This window comes from Amborella trichopoda, chromosome 2 (genome assembly GCF_054954075.1).
Source record: "Amborella trichopoda isolate Santa Cruz 75 chromosome 2, AtrichopodaSantaCruz75HAP2 v2.0, whole genome shotgun sequence".
NCBI lineage: Eukaryota > Viridiplantae > Streptophyta > Magnoliopsida > Amborellales > Amborellaceae > Amborella > Amborella trichopoda.
Window position 1 is genome coordinate 120,454 of NC_142337.1, and position 20,690 is coordinate 141,143.

The 20,690-nt window shown below is 38.9% G+C and overlaps 1 protein-coding gene across 29 annotated transcripts in view; it reads left to right on the top strand.

The window, feature by feature from the left end:
- Positions 1–20,690, top strand: part of LOC110006664 (uncharacterized) — a 33,938-nt gene that overhangs the window by 5,192 nt on the left and 8,056 nt on the right. For 3 of the 29 annotated variants that reach the window (XM_088856531.1, XM_088856548.1, XM_088856618.1), the window contains 7 exons: positions 15,569–15,726; positions 16,123–16,622; positions 18,706–19,384; positions 19,507–19,567; positions 20,249–20,325; positions 20,420–20,537; positions 20,620–20,678. In XM_088856531.1, coding sequence (XP_088712657.1) covers positions 15,569–15,726; positions 16,123–16,146 — 182 coding nt within the window. In that variant the 3' untranslated portion in view covers positions 16,147–16,622; positions 18,706–19,384; positions 19,507–19,567; ... (1 more) ...; positions 20,420–20,537; positions 20,620–20,678. Of the gene's footprint in view, positions 1–1,751; positions 1,925–2,014; positions 2,335–10,325; positions 11,225–15,568; positions 15,727–16,122; positions 16,623–18,705; positions 19,385–19,506; positions 20,326–20,419; positions 20,679–20,690 lie in introns of those variants that run through there. The other 26 variants (XM_088856563.1, XM_088856571.1, XM_088856620.1 and 23 more) reach the window with 20 other exon arrangements.

A 20,690-nucleotide genomic window follows, 5' to 3' on the forward strand; every position in this document is an offset into this window, starting at 1 on the left:
CCCCAAGAGCTTCACCACCTCTCGAGCTTCCCATCATTCACGATGATGGGACGAATGGTTGCTTCATAAACCCCATTTCCCAAGGCAAGTCATCCCTGGCCTTAGAGCAGGCGGCTCTATCTCCCCATCTGGACCAGCCACGTGGCTCTTTCTCGATTGTCTCGCCATCGATCCTCCCCTAGTGTGCATCTCAATGATCTCTTGATCGCAATTTCCTCTTTTCAGGAGATGCCACGTGGCTCCACGTCCCTTGTCCTTCGTCGAACCGTCCTGGTGAGCAAGTGATCGTTGCTTCCCTTTCCAATCCCTTGACACTAGTTGTCCTTCCTCCATGTCTCCCTCCGGTCTTAGGAAACTAGCAAGCAACTCTCCTCCCTTTTCCTCTTTTCACTCATTGATCCTATTGTTTCCTCAGTTACCTTTTCTGAGCCTTTCCTCTACGCGGATGGTGGACACTTGCCCTCTCCTGTCGTGTCCCTTTCCCCCCTTTTTCACCCATCCAATCGTGTTTCACATGCAAACTGCTCCTTCATCTCGTTTTTTCCAAGCTCCTATACCCTCTCTATCCTCGCTTTCTTTTCCCCCTCTCTCTCCACCCTCTCTCAACGCCATCCCATGCTTGCAACCCTTCTTCCAGCAACCCCTCTTGATATGCCCTCCCCTAGCCTTATTATTTCACCTCAGCGTTTTCCTCCTAATTCATCTCCTGCTCCTCTCTTCCCCCAAATAACCAACATCATACAATGTTGTTTGTAGACATGAATTTTGTTTGGTCATTTATGACCTGCCTGTTAGATTTATTCATAAACTGATGAGCAATTGGTAAGATGCATAATAGCTTTATTTTAGTTGGAATTCTTATTTCCTCTTTCCAAATCTATCTTGATAAATATTGAATTTCTCATTCGGGCCTTTCGATTATTGGATCTAGAAGCATTTTATTTTAGACATGTCGTGGTGCGTGGCTCTACCGCTATATCCGATTAATGTGTTGCTTTCGACATACCAGTAGACAATCTGATGAGCCTCACCAAGCATGTGTCATTTTTTGGTGTCAAACATGGAGGTATTTTCCTGTTCACATCTTGAAATTTCAGACATGGACACCTACGATTTGATATGTTTGCCCCCATAAGTTTTGACATAGGTCTAGAAGTTGAACAACCATATTCATGTATGGGATGCATGTATTTTCTTTTTTATGTTAATTTTTCTTATTTACTTTTGACAATTTTTATTATTTATATTTCTTTTTATAGCTTTTGAATTTGTCTTCCATCTTATATCTCATCCGTGTGATTCATCACATAGAAATATTTGTTGAGGCGTGTTTCAACATTCAACCAAATGCATATTTGAATTGGGTCCCTCACTTCACTAATAAGAATTAACATGTCACTTCATGTGAATTGTTGTTTTGCGTAAACGTAATCTCAGTTTAAGATGAATCTTTTCTTGACCAAATCATTATTAGCACTTAGCAGCCTTTGTTCTTGCATCAAATAAAACTCACATGAAATGAAAATTCTGCTAGCTCCCCAAAACAAAGGAACACAGTAATTACGTCCAAATTGTTCCAGCATTCATGCAGGTTGAACTGGACAAGATATTGTCTCATTTTTGTCTAAGATGCCCTTTTGTAGGGATTGTAGTTTCTTCAAATTTAGTTATCTCGTGCATTATTTGTGAAATTCATTTATGTTGGGAGCTCTTGAACTTGTACCTGTATTGAGGTCTGCTCTTCAAACTAGCAAACTTTTTGGGAGAGGTGCAACTATGCAGTGGAAGACCCTAACAGCCTCACTATTCTTCAAGATACTATCAAACCATTCCAGTTTTATGTTCTATGATGTGACTCAATGTTTCTAATGGGCAATCTCAATGACATACATGACCAGATTGATTTCAAGTTAATTAAACCCTGGTAATGCAAATTCCATAATATTGTCTTATAGCATGTTAATCATATTTCTATCTCGAACTCTAATTTACATGGGGAACATAATGTCTTCAGATTTAAGAAATGGGATGAGGAGGCTGTGTTCAAGTGTTAAGAGGAGGGTAGGTAGTTATAGTTGAGTTGACTGCTTGGTTGCTTGAGAACTTTCAAGCCTGGATAGGGAGTGAGGTACTGCTTGCTTGGATCACCATGATACTTTTGGGATCATTTCAAAACCCTAACTTGAGTATTCTCTTCAAAGAAAGAGAGTGATAGCCCCCTTGACAAAAGCGTGGCCACCCAAGAGTATCTTCTTCCTTGTGCTCTCATTTGAAACCCTTCCATGGACTAGTCCCTCATGTGTGTGATCAAGCCCATACTATTGCTTCACTAAGGTATTAGTTTTTCTTCTTATATTTCAATTCCTTCCTCATTTCCATTTTTAATTCCTACCTCATTTCCATTTTTAATTTACAGTAGCTCTCTACATCTTTTCGTCATGAATACTTGGTTTTTGTAGTGTCTCCAAGCAAGAGTGTAGTCCTCATACATAGCATGTGTAGACAAACTTGTTTACTCCATAGTTTTGAATAGTTTCACTTTGAGTTTCTTGATCCAAATTTTCTGGAATTTTTATTGAGAATATACATTTGATCAAAGGTTTATGTTATTATATTTGAGCATATGAGATAATATCTTGAGCCTCTTTTTGTATAATGAAAAGTTCGTGTGGTCCCTCATGGTGTAGTTTCACCATATCTTCTTTATTTTGTGCAGTATCTCTCTCAAACTTTCAAATGCTATTTTGATATATATCTCTCTCATGATTTGATCCCCATTAAGTGAAATAAAAGTGATTATTTGCTTCCCATTAGATTGATCTCCTTGAGTTATTATTATCACCTGTGCTTTAGACAATAGGATAAAATTAAGTCCTCAAAAGGCTCGTTCGTGGCTCGGGCACAAGCGGTTCGAATCATGCCTTCCTCCATGTATGTTTGCATGTTAACTTGATATATTCACAATTATTTCGAGTTTGGTTGATAAAACAGGATATAGATACTATAATATTTAAAATTTTGAATAAAGACATTGCCTTGCTTCTCATATATTCAGCTTTTATATTATCGTAATATGTGTTTTTCCAAGTCTTTGATTATCACTGTCCATGAGTATGTGTCTCCGATGAGCATGGCGTCGAAGAGAGAGAATGCCTCTCTGATATAGCCATGATGTATGTATGCTGATAACATGGCATTCCATGACATGATATTGCGTGATAGCATGCGATTGAGAAGGTGTGATTGTGTGGTCATTCATTAATAATGCGACTGCATCCTTAGCTTGCCGGCTATGGCATATTTGGTGATCTTGAGGATTTGAGAGAGGAGGAAACTCCCCACACCTTCTGCCACTTTGAGCATGGGGGGTTATTTTTCTGTTTAGGCCAGAACTTTGACTTTCTCTCTCTTAATTAGGCCTTCCCCAGGCACCAGGCAGCAGCTTTGGCTCATTGGTTTCTCTCTTTGCTCTTTACTATATCACTAAAGTACTAAATATTAGGACTTCTGATGGTTTCTCTAATCCAGAGGAACCCAAATGACAACCCAAACTCCTAAATAACAAAGAGAGAGATAGAGAGAGAAGAGAGGCTATTTGCACTGCTCAGATGAGCAGAAGGTCAGATTGGGAACCTTTATGGTTGAAGGGGAGGCCGAACATTGGTGGAGTTCGGTAAAACAGTCCTGGATGGAGACAGGGACTGAGGCCACCTGGGAGAATTTCCTAGTGGCATTTGAAAAATAATATTTCCCCGATTCTTTCCGGGATAGGAAAGAAGTTGAATTTATTGACCTGCAATAAGGGAGGCTGACAACAGAACAATATGCAGCCAAGTTCGCAGAACTCTCTCGGTACGCGCCACACATCATCAATACAGAGGCGCACAAGGCAAGCAATTTTGAAAGGGGCCTCTGGCCAGAAATCAGAGGAAGAGTTATATCAGCCAACCTTAAGTCGTTCTCCCCTTTGGTAGCTATGAAGATTGAAAAAGATTGCGAGGAATTTCAGTTGAGGAAAGAAGGGAGAGTAAGGTCCGCATCGTCCAGGAATTTTGGGAGGAAGACTTGGCTGCCTCCGAGGAGAGACTTGGTTGGTTATCCATGTAAAAAAACAAATGCCACAAAAAAGCATTTGCATGCCAAAAGCCAAAATCATATTTGAAGTATAGAAAATTGAATTTCTTGTCGACCATATTGAAGCTTTATAAATATTCAATAGCGAAACAATAGGAAGAGGTCACAGACAATCTTCATATACAACATGCTATCAAGTGTATAGTTGGTTTTTTTTTTTTTTGAATGAAGTTAACTATAACAAGTTTATAGTTGTTAGCTAACAATTTAACCACTTGTTCGAAAATTCCAACCAATTTCATAAAAGAGTAGGAGAAGACCACTGTTCTGGTTGCTTTGTTTTACCTACTGCAACAAGTAAAAATGATACCAAGATGGATGATTGCTTATCAAGTGAAAATGACAAAAACTTGATAGTATGAAGGAACTCAACTTCCCAAAATAAATGTTTCAAAAACCAGCATGATTCTCCTTCATGTCACCTCTTGGCACTACCAAGCATTTCCACACTTACCTATATATCTCCAATATCTCCTCCAAGCTTGCCAAGCATTTTGCACGTGCACCCCATGATTTTTCATGCATTTCTCAGAGTACAACATTTGAAGTATTCATCAGAGTTTACCACAGAATTTTCAGCACACATCTAAATGCTTTCATTTTCATAGAAGATTCCCTATTATGGCATCATATTCTATGTACCTATTTCGGTCATGGGGACCAAGTTTTACTAACTTTTTTTCTCTTTTTCAAGACTACACATGAAATTGCATTTCCAATTGAAATTTATCAACCGAAAGATGATACCTTTTTTCATGGTACTAAAAAGCAAATTTTCAACAAATTGTTTAGTTATCAATCTGACATGATAATGAGGCAGTGTTTAGCCAAAAAAAAAACCATTCAGAAGGTAGACACACAATATCCAAAGCTTTCAATTTGAGTCACAAGAACCTACTGAATCTGGGCCGTTGGCTGACACTGTAGTTGTCAGCCCGTGGGCTTACAGAATCCATTCCCAAATGAATAGGATTTTCGCCTATAGGCTCGGCGCCATCCGATTTTTTCGGACAGTGTGGATTAAAAGGCCACCACGGACATGTCTGTGGCAGTACTGCAACAGACATAGCAGATCCGTGGCGTTATTTTTTCATGCAAAAAAGCATAGGCAATCTGCCATAGCTTGTGTAGATTCGTAATGATTTTTATGGCAAAACCTCTTGATGAAACATTATTCAATTTCGCCTATATATATATATATGGGAGTCACTGCTGTACGCCCATACACGAATGGCCCAAATTGAATCTGAGCCATTCTGTGGCTGATCTGACGCTTACGAATGTCCGATAGTGTTCTCATCGTCAGCTCAATCTCAGTTTAAGATGAATCTTCTCTTGAATCACCTTCCAAATCATTGTTATCACTTAGCAGCCTTTGTACTTGCATCGAATAAAACTCACATGACATGAAAATTCTGCTAGCTTCCCAAAACAAAGGAACACAGTAATTAGGTCCAAATTGTTCCAGCATTCATGCAGGTTGAACTGGACAAGATATTGTCTCTTTTTTGTCTAAGATGCCCTTTTGTAGGAATTGTAGTTTCTTCAAATTTAGTTATCTCGTGCATTATTTGTGAAATTCATTTTTGTTTGGAGCTCTATTTTATCGAACTTGTACCTGAATTGAGGTCCGCTCTTCAAACTAGCAAACGTTTTGGGAGAGGTACAACTATGCAGTGGTAGACCCTAAACAGCCTCACTATTCTTCAAGCTACTATCAAATCATTCCAGTTTTATGTTCTATGATGGGACTCAATGTTTCTAATGGGCAATCTCAATATGGTTTGTGACGTACATGCCCAGATTGATTGCAAGTTAATTAAACCCTGGTAATGCAAATTTCATGATATTGTCTTATAGCATGTTAATCATATTTCTATCTCGAACTCTAATTTATAAGGGGAACAAAATATCTTTTGATTTAGGAAATTGAACGAAGGGGCTGTGGTCAAGAGTAAAGAGGAGGGTAGGTAGTGATAATGGAGTTAACTGCATGGTTGCTTGAGAACTTTCAAGCCTGGTCATGGAGTGAGGTACTGTTTTCTTGGATCACCATTGGTAGTTAGTCGAACTAGAGGCCCAGGAAATAACATTGTGGGAGTCCCCTGCTATGGTGAGAGCTTGGCCCCAAGAGTTGTCAAATAGTTTGAGGCCTGCAAGAAATGATCTAGCTTCTGCTGATTGGAAATCGGATTGACCTATGACTTCGAGAAAGAGGTCAAAGTGGACTATTTGTGGTCTCTAAAAAGACCTATACTTGATAGCCCTGGGTTGCCTATGGAACAACCATCAAAGTTGAGCTTTACGCAGTCCAACTCTGGAGGAAGCCACAAGGAGGCTCGTGAGTTACTCGCGTGGCGGTAAGAAAAGGAGATTGTACCAGTGCAGGTGGAAGGCCGAAGGGGGGAGGCCTTTGAATCGATTGTGATTAGTAGCCCAGCAGATAACTGCTGCTTTGATTATATCAAACAAGGATTCAATGGTAGAGAACTGTCGTCGGAAGATATGATTGTTACGTTCTATCGAAATTTCCCAAATGAGGGCTGCCATTGAAGCCTTCCACAATATGATACCTGAAGAGGCCCAGGGGTAGAGGTGGAGAGAAAAGAAGAGATTGGAAATATTTTTTGGGGTCATCCATTGCCATTTGAAGAGCTGAAGAAAAGCTCCCCACAAGGAATGGGCCAAGGGACAATATATAAAGAGGTGAGGGTTAGTTTCCTAAGGTTCGCGACACATGATACATCAATTAGGTAAAGCCAAGCCTCTCTTTGCAGTTGGTCAATCTCTGAAAGAGGGCAATCTAGTTGATTGGCATGTGGGTCCGTGGACAATGAAGGTTTCACTGTGTGGGTGTGTGGTTTGATGTGTATTTCTACTCGTTCATTTTAGCTTGGTCTTTCATCTGACTCTGAGATATGAGTATGGCTGCTTTGTTTTAGTATCAAATGGGCTATGAAGATTCCTATATGTATCATTATATATACACACACACCCGCACATCCTGTTTCTGAATGGTAGTTTTAGCAATTTTAAAATACCTGTGTCTTTTCCTTTCTATAAAACTAGTGGTGGGCATTAAATATAATTGTGCATGCTCCAAATTTTCAAATTTCAAAACTTTTAATTTTATATTTATTTATCGAATCTACCTGAAATTTGGAGGGTGTGGGCTTAGAAAGATGCAGCCTAAGAACACTATGAAAATAATTCAAATAGTGAAAATGATCAAAATAGTCCTACAAATAATTTGTGACAATTTTTATTATTTAAATTTTTGAGCGATTTATGTATGGACACCTTTTGGGGGCTCTTATCTGGCAATGATAATGCCGGACAGGAGGGCCCATTCTTTCCACAAAGCACTAGCTCTGTCCAGCGTTTGTATTACCAGACAACTAGCTTATGTTGTCCAATGTTCGTAGTACTGGACAGTGCTCTAGAATGCCCCAAAACCTCGTTCGACCTTTCATCCTGTCATTTCTACTTTTCTCTCTCACTCTCTCTCTCTCTGCCCAGAGCTCCCTCTCTCCACAAAGTTGAGGTCTGAAGCTCCACAACCGCAGACATTTGGCCATCCTAATCAGATAGGTCTAATGGTTGTGTATTAATCTGGAGAAAATTAGATTTATGGTGGATTAGGGTTTTGCAGTTCAAAAAACCCTAATCCACCAGGAATTAGAGAGGGAAACTCGATCCTGATTGCAATAGGAATCCCAGGTTGCTCTTGTAAATCCTATTGACTTTGATGTTGCAATCAGCTCGATTCTTATGTAAACTCACAATCGCTTTGATTCATTCATTTTAATTGCAATCTCCTGAAAAGAATTATGGCATGCCAACATTGACACTCTGCAAATGAAATCACAATATCCATGAGTTGGCTGACTTGGTTAATGGGTGTTTTCATTTACTGTATTTTGTTGTTGTGCTTTATGTCAATAGAAAATTTTGAGAGTCTCACATTTATGGGTTCTTTTAGGGTTTAGGTGGGCTAATTATGGAAATTTTTTATCTTTGTTTTGGGGTTCGAATGGTGTAATTGTAGCAGTGGTAGTTCCCTTTTGGATTGTTGTCTTTCTTGTTGGTACTCTCGTGTGTGGGCCATGTTTCATCTTATTTCAACTCGCTATCTTCACTAATCTTTCTTTTTAACCACAAAATCTAGATAAAGTATCAAAGTGTATATTTCAGAGCTGCAAAAGCAACTACAATTATAAATGGCTATCTTGGTTCCTTTTGGAAATCTAACAAATATTGAGATTTGTCAATTGTCCAAATTTCCCCATAGTGTTTCTAATTTCATGCTGACGTCATATCCACGTGGAGACCTATTTATCATTACATCTTTTGGTGGTATTGTGTTATAACATGTTATCCACTTATTTAAAGTGTTATATATTGTTATGGCTTAAGTTTGATTTAAGTCGCATCTTTTTTTGCTCACATGTGCCATTTTTTGGTATGTGTGAAGTCACGGGATTTTCAGAATTATTTTAATTTATATTATTATCCGCATATGATTTTGTGACATGTGGGTATACCTTATGTGACACCACCTTATGGGCTTGACCCATGAGAAACTTTAGTGTTGTTGAAATCCATTAGTGGTGTCATAAGATATTTTATTCACATGTGTGGATGTCTCATAGTATCTTTATGTTCATGTCCTTATCTTTTATTGACTCTCACAAATTGTTTAAAAACCATGGGCATAAGTGTAAACAGGAATTTAGATTTAATGGGAAATAAAATATGGAGCTAAGGGTTTTAAGGTAAAATGACTATAACCCTAGGTTTTAAGGAGTGAAAGGTGTCAAAAGCTCATCCAAGGCATCAAGGCTCAAGATCAAATCGATCTTTATGATCTAAGTATAAAAGTAACTTTTGGGATCATTTCAAAACCCTAACTTGAGTATTCTCTTCAAAGAGAGAGAGTGATAGCCCCCTTGACAAAAGTGTGGCCACCCATGAGAGTATCTTCTTCCTTGAGCTTTCATTTGAAACCCTTCCATGGACTAGTCCCTCATGTATGTGATCAAGCCCATACTATTTCTTCACTAAGGTATTAAGTTTTCTTCTTATATTTCAATTCCTACCTCATTTCCATTATCAAAGGTTGCTGTAATTTTAATTTACAGCGGCTCTCTACATCTTTTCGTCATGAATACTTGGTTTTTGTAGAGTCTCCAAGCAATACTGTAGTCCTCACACATAGCATGTGTAGACTAACTTATTTACTCCATAGTTTTGAATAGTTTCACTTTGAGTTTCTTGATCCAAATTTTCTGGAATTTTTATCGAGAATATACATTTGATCAAAGGTTTATGTTATTATATTTGAGCATATGAGATAATATCTTGAGCCTCTTTTTGTATAATGAAAAGTTCGTGTGGTCCCTCATGGTGTAGTTTCACCATATCTTCTTTATTTTGTGCAGTATCTCTCTCAAACTTTCAAATGCTATTTTGATATATATCTCTCTCATGATTTGATCCCCATTAAGTGAAATAAAAGTGATTATTTGCTTCCCATTCGATTGATCTCCTTGAGTTATTATTATCACCTGTGCTTTAGACAATGGGATAAAATTAAGTCCTCAAAAGGCTCGTTCGTGGCTCGGGCACAAGGGGTTCGAATCATGCCTTCCTCCATGTATGTTTGCATGTTAACTTGATATATTCACAATTATTTCGAGTTTGGTTGATAAAACAAGATATAAATATTATAATATTTAAAATTTTGAATAAAGACATTGCCTTGCTTCTCATATATTCAGATTTTATATTATTGTAATATGTGTTTTTCCAAGTCTTTGATTATCACGGTCCATGAGTATGCGTCTCCGATGAGCATGGCGTCGAAGAGAGAGAATGCCTCTCTGATATAGCCATGATGTATGTATGTTGATAACATGGCATTCCATGACATGATATTGTGTGATGGCATGCGATTGAGAAGGTGTGATTGTGTGGTCATTCATTAATAATGCGACTGCATCCTTAGCTTGCCGGCTATGGCATATTTGGTGATCTTGAGGATTAGAGAGAGGAGGAAACTCCCCACATCTGCTGCCACTTTGAGCATGGGGGTTTATTTTTCTGTTTAGGCTAGAACTTTGACTTTCTCTCTCTTAATTGGGCCTTCCCCAGGCACACAGGCAGCAGCTTTGGCTCATTGGTTTCTCTCTTTGCTCTTTACTATATCACTAAAATACTAAATATTAGGACTTCTGATGGTTTCTCTAATCCAGAGGAACCCAAATGACAACCCAAACTCCTAAATAACCAAGAGAGAGATAGAGAGAGAAGAGAGGCTATTTGCACTGCTCAGATGAGCAGAAGGTCAGATTGGGAACCCTTATGTTGAAAGGGGAGGCCGAACATTGGTGGAGTTCGGTAAAACAGTCCTGGATGGAGACAGGGACTGAGGCCACCTGGGAGAATTTCCTAGTGGCATTTGAAAAATAATATTTCTCTGATTCTGTCTGGGAGAGGAAAGAAGTTGAATTTATTGAGCAGCAATAAGGGAGGCTGACAATAGAACAATATGCAGCCAAGTTCGCAGATCTCTCTCGGTACGCGCCTCACATCATCAATACAGAGGCGGCAAGCAATTTTGAAAGGGGCCTCCAGCCAGATATCAGAGGAAGAGTAATATCAGCCAACCCTAAGTCGTTCTCCCCTTTGGTAGACCTCGCTATGAAGATTGAAAAAGATTGCGAGTAATTTCAGATGAGGACAGAAGGGAGAGTAAGGTCTGCATCGTCCAGGAATTTTTGCAGGAAGACTCGGCTGCCTCAGAGGAGAGATGTCAGGGGAAGGCCTAGTTAGGGGAACATGAAAGCTCAAAAGACCTTTTCGAGCGATGTGAGGGAGAATCGGCACCCGACCTGCTCATATTGTGGAGGGAGCAACCACTTTGCGACAGAGTACTATAAGAAATCAAAAACATGTCTTAGGTGTGGAAAGCCTGACCACTAGATCAAGTACTGCCCCATGGTAAAGCCGGAGAACCGACCAAAGACTCAAGGTCTGGTATTTGCACTTACGAAGCAGGAGGCCAAGGCGTCTACCTCGGTGATCAGAGGTACGCTTTTTATTTCTAGTAGGAAGCTAAAATCTTGATTAACCCTAGTTCCTCTCACTCTTTTGGCGCACCTCATTTTGCATGTCATCTAAATATTGAACCTTCATGTCTTGACTATACTTTAGTAGTGTGCACACCTGTGGGGGATTCTATGGAAACTGATAGGGTACACAATAGTGTGAAGTTTTACTTGAGAAGTGTGACTTGCCCATAGACCTAATACTTTTAGATATTCAGGATTTTGATGTTAATCTGGGCATGGATTGGTTATCCACCCACTGTGCTACTGTTAACTGTTATGATAAGACTGTGACCTTTAGATGCCCTAACTAGCTTGAACTGCACTTTGTGGGTATCAGAGACGCTCCCCCTCTACACTTTATTTCTGCCCTTCGGGCTTCCCGTCTTCTGGCGAAAAGATGTGTTGGATACTTAGCCTATATAGTAGAGAATCGGGATGTCCAGTCCAAATTAGAAGAGATACTTGTGGTAAGAGAGTACCCAGAAGTTTTTCCTGGGGAATTGACCTCTTTGCCTCTAGTCAGGGAGATAGAATTGACCTCTTTTTCCATAGGGGAACAGAGTGTGGGACCGTGATCCAGGGTAAGCGAATGCCACTCAGGTGGGAGTGCGCTCAACGCCTTAAAAAAACGGTAAACAAAGCAAACCACGTAAGAAAACAAAAGTTTTACATCACTCACACATAAACCAAAAGCAGGATAACCAAGTCCCAAAATTGTGAAATACATTGTACATAAGTTTTCAAAGTATTACAAAAAGTTCTTGGGCATCAAAGGCCTTGATCATTACATAACTTTAAATTTTAAACGAAATCTGTGGCTATCAGCCATCAGAAACATACAATGGAACCACTTTTCTGTAAGCAGCATGAGCTCCTACCACCAGCCGTGATCCCGAATCGTTCACCCTAGGCCTACGGCTATTGCTCTACAAGGATGGAAGTTAAAGGAATGAGCTACAATGCCCTGTAAGTAGATCCAGATGTCGTGTTACAATTATGTCTAGCAATGTGTCATGAATGATTCTTTTCAGGGATGAGTAATTACAACGCAGATATCATATGAATTAGCCATTTATCAAACCCTTCCATCACGAGCATCACAACTGTAACTCAATAAGCCTAATAAGTATAAGCAACATTAGCAAGCATTAACCAACTCACTCCCTAATTCGCCTACTCCAAAGTAGAAGCTCTATCCATCAAGCTAAGCGAATCCTGTTGCTTAGGACTTGACTCAGGAGGGAAGACAATGACAAGCGAGGGACCCACTTTGTAATGCCTTCACACAAACACAGTCCCAACGCACTTTGGGGCTTTTGATAGGCACAGGCCTTGCAAGACACGGCCCTCTCTAAGCATCTCCGCTAGAGGGCGTCACACCACTAAAGGGGTCCCAATGGATAGTGCCTCAAACAGAAGTTTGAGGGGGGCGACCCAACCCAACACACACAATCATTCTAACTCCCATCCTATCATAGGGAGTTAGGGAAAAATATCTCAACTGCCGGCGCAACGTTCTTATCAGAGCAGATTCTTATCAGAACAGATTCTTATCAGAGCAGAGTCTTAACAGAACACATTCTTATCAGAACAGATTGTTATTAGAGCAGATTCATATCAGAACATATTCTTATTAAAACAGGTTCTTATCAAAGAAAATTCTTATCAGAACATATTCTTATCAGAACAAAGCATACATTTAATATACACATACATGTCCAGAGCAAAATACAAGTCATCAGGCTCATTTATAACATTTTTTAAACATTTTGCGGGTTTGAGAAGAAGTGATCACAGCCTATCTTTTTTAGCATAGTTTTCAGACCACAGAGAATTTCCTTATGATTCTAGGACCAATTTTAAAATAGACTCACTCATCTTTCATTCAAAAGTGGTTTGAGTTCAATTGGACATGATTTGGTCAGTAAACAGTTCATTACAAAAACATGTAACAGTTCTGAAAATTCCCTGCAATCACAACAGTGACACCTTCATAGAAAAAGGAGCATAATTTCCAAACCATAGAGAATTTCGACATGGTTCCAAAACCATTTTTTAATAGACTCATTCATTTTTCATGCAAAAGTAGTTTGAGCTCATTTGAACATTATTTGGTCAACAAACAATTCATTTCAAGAACATATAACAGTTCTGGAAATTCCCTGCAATCACAACAGTGACACCTTCATGGAAAAAAGAGCATAATTTTCCAAACCATAGAAAATTTTGACATGGTTCCAAAACCATTTTTGAAGTAGCCTCACTCATCTTTCATGCAAAATTGGTTTTAGCTCATTCGGACATGATTTGGTCAGTAAACAGTTCGTTACAAAAACATATAACAGCTCTGGAAATTCCCTTCAATCATAACAGTGACACCTTCATGGAACAAGGAACATAATTTCCAAACCTTCGAGAATTTCAACATGGTTCCAAAACCATTTTTGAAGTAGACTCACTCGTTTTTCATGCAAAAATGGTTTGAGCTCATTTGGACATGATTTGGTCAATAACAGTTCATTACAAAAACATGTAAAGCTCTTGGAATTTTATGTCACAGATTTGGCATGTTCTAGCAAAAGTCTCATAACTTTCCAATCACAAAAGATATATATAAGAGGCCTTTTCCCTCTGAAAATAGACTCAAAGGGGTACTTCCCCACAAAATTTCATGGTTAATAGAAGTATTCTCAATGCTCAAACATTTGCTCAAAAGAGAGTCATAATTCTAGAAAAATAGAGTGCAAGCTTAACCCAATTTCAGAAGCATGGTTCTCCAAATACATTCATATCTCTACCTAATTTCATACTTTAACAATTAAATTGAACATGCATTCAAACAAAGATAAAACATGGATCTTGAATCCACTTATAGTACTATAGGAACTCCCAATGTCCTTCACAAGGCCAAGCTCCAAGGATGGTGGGTTTGAGGTCACAAGTTCGCAAGGCTAAGGAGCTGGGTGAGAGAGAGAGAGAGAGCAAAGGCTTATGGGAGGTAAGAAGAGGGGTTTTATAATCAGTAAAAGAAAGAGGTGGCAGGCTGCAAGAGCCAAGTGTCCTCAAAGAGACATGCAGATGGCACTTGGCACATTAGAAACATACAAACAATCATGAAATCTCTGTGCTTGGCAGCATGAACTCTCTGTTGCGTACGACGGCATGCTCATACTCATGGCGGCTAGTCCTTTGCACGCACAGTGGCATACACGCACGGCGGCTGATCCTTTGCACGCATGGTGGCATCCTTTCACGACAGCTGATCCTTTGCACACACGGTGGCATCCACTCACGGCGGCATCCTTACACTCACGGCGGCTGATCCTTTGCACGCACAGCGGCATCCTTACACTCACAGCGGCTGATCCTTTGCACGCACAGCGGTCATACATGTACGACGGCATCCTCATGCATGTGCAGCGGCTTCAAAGTGTCAGAAAAGTCTGGGTCCTTACAGTGACCCTGGCTAGGATCACAGATTTCCTCCATTTGAAGTGCATTGTGGTCTATGGACACGTCAAACGGTGTGAGACTGGCCTGCCATGTCAATAAAGATCCCAATTCTTTTATTCCTTCTTTCACACACATGCAAATGGACAAATAAACACTTATATTATTCGATCACATCCGCACCCACAGACTCACTATGCCTCATTTAGTAATGAAATCCAAGAAACATTTCCTAATCAAATGAGGGGTGCTCCATCATGATAAATTCATGCTTGGTATCACACTTTTGAAGGTTTACTTGAATACTTCTATTTCTTAATTCTAGAACAACTAAAACTAGATATACTAATATATAATGTCCTTTGATGTCATTTCACCTTGAATTCATCAGAAGATTCAGAACTTTTTACTACTAGATCCATCTATTTGGTTTCATTTCACCTTGAATTTGGTCAAATTTGGTTTGATGTTCATATTTCTCCATCTTCGTGTGTGTGTTTGTGAGAGAGAGAGAGAGAGAGAGAGAGATTCATTGATGATATGAATTGCATCACAAGACATGAATAATTTATTTGATTGGGGATATGATTCCTACCCATAATCGGATGGCAACCTGCCAATGGAATATTTGGTAGTATGAAATGTTGGGATTAGTCATTACTTGGAATAGGGACCCCAAAAGTATAGATAGCCATTGAATATGGAAAATGCAACTTTGTATGTTGTTTGTTTACCTTTGCTGGTTGCATTATAGATATTTGTTGTTTGTTTTGTTAAACAAGATGGTTTCTCAGGCAGTTAACCTTTTCTCAGAAAAAATCAAGATGGTTTCTCAATTACCTCTATTGTTAAATCAATGTAATTTTTTGCAGGTGGTAGAAAGCTGGGATATACGCTAGTAGTATTGGCTCATGTTTGGGACAATTCCATGCCGTATGAAAAGAACAGTATGTTAAGCCAAGAGTGGAGGTCTTGTTGTTCAACCATTGCGTGCATGTTGCTGAAGGAAGCTTGGTTGCTTGCTGTACAGGTACTATTCTTGCTTGCTGTACAGGTACTATTTTATATTGTTATTGGATATTTTTTATCCCCTTAAGCTGGAGGAATATCCAAATAACTAGTTAAAGCTCGATTTGTGAAATTGGGATATTATTTGGTGGTATGTGCCGTTATAAGTAATCGTGTAACCATTTCTCACCATTTCCTCCTATTTTTTTTGTCCTTCTATAGATCTGATTCAAGCACCTCATTTCTTATACATTCTCCTTTTTCTCCAATATATGCATAGTAAATTTCAATTTTTGAATACTTGTTACTCCCATGTTTTAACGAGTGAACAGTTTATATGGTTATATTACGTAGTCTTGACTCTTTTTTATTTCATGTATCCCCACCAAAATTACTGATCTTGAATTTTCTACGTCAGGAACATGCTTCACCCCCATCATGATGCATGGAGGACATGTCCATCTTCGATGCCATAAAAGAAGTTGTTCATTTGCATAGAGGGTGTGGAATAAAGGGAGTTGCCAGCCCCACCTGCACCTCCTAGTTCCAAGCATTCAATAATCGAAGGCATCGATACATTTATCAGCGAGGCCATGGAAGGATACCATGCTGCAACATGGAGAGCTTGGTCATGTGCACATGTTTTGCTCCATTTGCCGAGGCTCTCATTTGAAACTGAAGGATCTAAGCAGGCATTAGCAATTGCTTTTTGTAAAGCTCAAAGCAAGCCAGTGGCTTTGAGGAAGCCTCTTTTGCTGGTTATTGCATCTCGTTGTATATGTTGCCCTGATTATATAAAAAAGGTTTTGGAGAAAGATGAAGATGAAGGTCTCACTGTGTGGGTGCGTGGAGTGGTGTATATTTTTGCTCATTTGTTCCAGCCTGGTCTTTCATCTAGCTCCAAGATAAAGATGGCTGGTGAGTTTAACTGCTTTGCTTTAGTCTCAAATGGACAATGACGATTCCTGTGTGTATCTTTATACACACACACATCCTAATTCTGAATGGTGATTTTAGAAATATCTAGTAAAAAAAATTGAAAAACGTTTTGCCCTTATATTAATTAAAATACATGTCTTTTCCTTTTTATAAAACAAATGCAGGGCGCTTAATATAAAACTCTCTTCAAGATCTCAGTTTTCCAGATGTCTCCCATTAGGAGGATATCTATTGTCAAGAGACTTCAGCACCTAATGAGAACTTCCTTTGGTCGGCACAAAGAAAACATAAGTTTCATCTAGTAAAGTAGGACACCATTTGCAAATCCATTAGGTATGGATGATTGCACATTAGGTGCCTAAAGCAGATGAATAGGATCCTGTAGGGAAAATGGTGGTGGCACTTTGCAATGCAGGATGACCAACTTTGGAGGCTGGTTATTCAGTGTAGGTATGGCTGCGAGGGCTTAGGCTTTCTCTAGAGGTTCAACCAATGCAAGGGTCCAGGGGATTGAAAAAGTATCATCTCTGCATATTTGGCCCATTTCATATTCGGTTCATGGCAGAAACTAGAGATAATATTCAAATGTGGAGACATCAGTGATTGTGAAAAAGCAGTTTGGAAGCCCAATTCCCTATCATCTTCCCAGTGGCAGCTGACCAAGGTTGTCATGTCTCTAATGCAAACAAAGTTCTCTTTAGGCATGTTTTTTTATCCGAGGTTTAGAACAGAACTGTCCAATGATGAAGTCTGAGACCTGATAACCCTGCTATAACCCCTAAATCCAAATTTCCGTCCTCAGTCCTCACCATGGCAAGGACAAGATGGTGTAGGAGTCAGCTAAATCAGGGTTCTTTTTGGCAGAACATCTTTCTATGAGCAGCTTTGGCCAAGTGATCTTCCCCTGCCATTGCCAGCGATGTATGGCTCTCCACAGCCCGGCCCAAAACCTAGGTTCTCGGTTGGTTATTGATTAGAAAGAGGCTCTCATGGTGGACCACATCCAGCGTGGGGGAATACACTTCACTGACAGATACAAATGTATCATATACAAAACAAAACTTGTAGGATTTCTATTTGTGGCTGGAGACTGAACTAGTGTTTGAATATTTTTTAGCCCACTGAATCTCTTGAGGTGTCTTCCCAACATGCATGGCATGAAGCCAATGCTATCGGGGATAGCCTCACCAAGAGGGGGCATCCCCAACAAATCTTGTAACCTTGGTCTAGAGGGCAGTCCCTTTTTGTTTCTTTTTGGTACAATTTTGTCTCTGTTCTTTGTTAATTAACTGTATAAGAGTTCTGGTTTTACACTTGTTATAAGTAATCCAAAAGAGTAAATAAACAAACGAAAGAAGTCTTTGCTTTCCTTGTGGAACTTGCATAATATCAATAGTTGACTTTATCATTTGTCTGTTGTTCATGAAAATGGGAAAGGATTTTGAAATAATATTAATTTCTGGAAATATATCTTAGGTTTTGTAAAGAAATATTGATTTTACTTCTGGAAATGATCATGGAAAAAAAAGAAGCAGAGCAAAGCCCTCTAACATAGTTTGGAATATTTTATCAGTTAGCAAAATGACTTGAACTCCTTGAATATTTTGATGCCCTCATTTCTAGTAGACAAGCATTACAATAATTACTTTATGTATTTCCTTTATCGGTGGATGGAGGCCAGAATCTATGCAGTGGTTATCGATGTGGCCAATAATTTCCAAAATATGTACATTTTTTTTTCAAAACAGCTTTTCCTAGATATATTTGACACTCAAGTTATCCTTGATTCCGTTGTAAGTATCTATACTATCAAGACTCTTGTAGCTACTTTGTTAGTTGTTCAACTTCATATATCTCCTTTTGAAGAGTATTTCCGTTCGCTACATTTTGATATACCACAACATTTGTGTTGTTTTCTTGACTTTCGAATTATTTTTATTTGAAAATGATATTCTTCATGAGCAATGTATGCTAGAATCATGTCAAGTTCATATTTTGCCTCTTTCTTTTTTGCAACCTTAATCAAAGTCCTTTTATGGTGTATCTGCGGTGTCCTATTCAGGACCCTTTTTCGGCAATTTTCAGGGGAGTGCAAAGGCAAAAGGATAAAGAAATGAAGAATTATTTAGAGATGTGCAAGTTGGAGAGTACTACAGGCACTGGTCCAGTGAAAGCATCCGCTAGAATAGGAAGGATAAACAAAATCACCTAAGCAGCACTTGCTTTTCATGTGGTTTATGTCTTCTCTTTTTTTTGCCTTGTAATTGTAGGTGTGATATTTTATGTTGTTAAGCATTGTTAAATTAGGAGAGCTGCATATTTTATTTTTTTTAATTCTATTTTTGTTAAAAATAATTGTGGATGTCATGGTGAAGACTCTCTCTCTCTCTCTCTCCCTCATTCATGAATTAGGCCTCTGGGCATTTGGCCATTTGCTATGGTACTCATTTTGAAAGTCTTTTATATTGTGAAATACACCTTTGCTAACTTGCAAAAAAAAATGTAATCTGTATATGGTATCTAAACTTTTCCATTTTCTCTTCATTGATGGACATTCGTGTCCTAAAAAATCTGATCTCATGTTGTAATGTGTAGACATGTGAACTGGATTGCTTGGGCAATGTAGCTGAAATGCATGATATAGTTTTTCAGTTGGATTTCCTGGCCTGAATGCTCCTATTCCACCTGGTGCTAGCTTTGGTGATCATCCTAGAGGTTGGGGCAAGCCTCCTGTTGATGAAGTAAGCTTCCTATGATTCTTGCATTCATGTTGTCATAGTGTTTATAATATTTTGTATGGATTCTTCTTCTGTGCGATTGCTTATTCTTTTGTGACCGCTTCTATGAAATTTTTATTCTGTAGTTCGGACGCCCACTATAGTGACGTTTTTGGTGTCCAACAACAAGAACAACCTAATTATGAGGTATGGAGCTGTGCATTTGAGAAAGCTTTCTATGTAACCCCATCCACATATATAATATATGTGACCCCTGATCTCAGCCGTCAGATCTAAGTAGATGCCTTGAGCCACAATGTCACAAGTTGGCTCTTAACCTTCAGATCTTGATCGGACGGCTCATAGTTATATATCATTTCAAAGAAAAATTTGGGGCATGCATAGATCTGATAGGGGTGCACATGATAAAAATAATAATAAAATATTTTCGGTGATGAAAAGTTACCATAATATTTCCGGTGACGGAATATTTGATTTTTATTTAGGTTCGCCCTAGTTTATGATGGGACGCTCAAAATTTCATCCAAAAATATTTTGTATAAAAAAATGAAAAATAAATCAGCTTTTGGCGTGACATTGTGGCATGAACAATCGTAGCCATCAATTTTGAATCAAACAGCTAAGAAGTGGGGTCACGTATAACTTCTATGTTGTTTGGGTCACAGAGAAAGCTTTCCCTATCCATTTTCACTTAGTTTATTGAATTAATAGAATAAGTCCTTTGTGTTATTATAGTAAACTTCATGCGCAGGCAATTAAATCTTCCTTTGTTGGAAAATGACTTTCCATGTTACTATGACTTTCTTAGTTTCCTTAATGATGGTGATATCATTGTTGTCTCATTATGCATTTTCCTTTGATTGCAAGAGGAACTTGTTGATAGGAGTAAGTATAGGGATGACTTGGAGGAAGGGGAGGAATAGATGGAAGAAGAGGAATTGGAGGTTGGTATTCAATTAGTTGCCAGACTCTCCAGGTCTCTCTCTCTCTCTCTCTCTCTGCCGTATTAATAAATTGAGTTTTTTAATTTTCCCGTAGTACGCCAACTGGTGTGAAGGCACCTGACGTCATTGATCTTCGAAAGCAATAAAGGAAAGAGCCAGGGAAGCCTCTAGACCAAATGAGTACATTGAAAGATTTTGGGCACAATCTTCTAGTGAGCTACATTATTAGTCACCTTTTGATTACCATTTTATTCTCATGGAGTCCAACACTCTATTTCTCTTGTTCCAAATAAGGTACTCGAAGAGAAGGAAGAAAGGATTGCACCAAGAACCTTACTTGGAACAACGCACATGTATGTCTACAC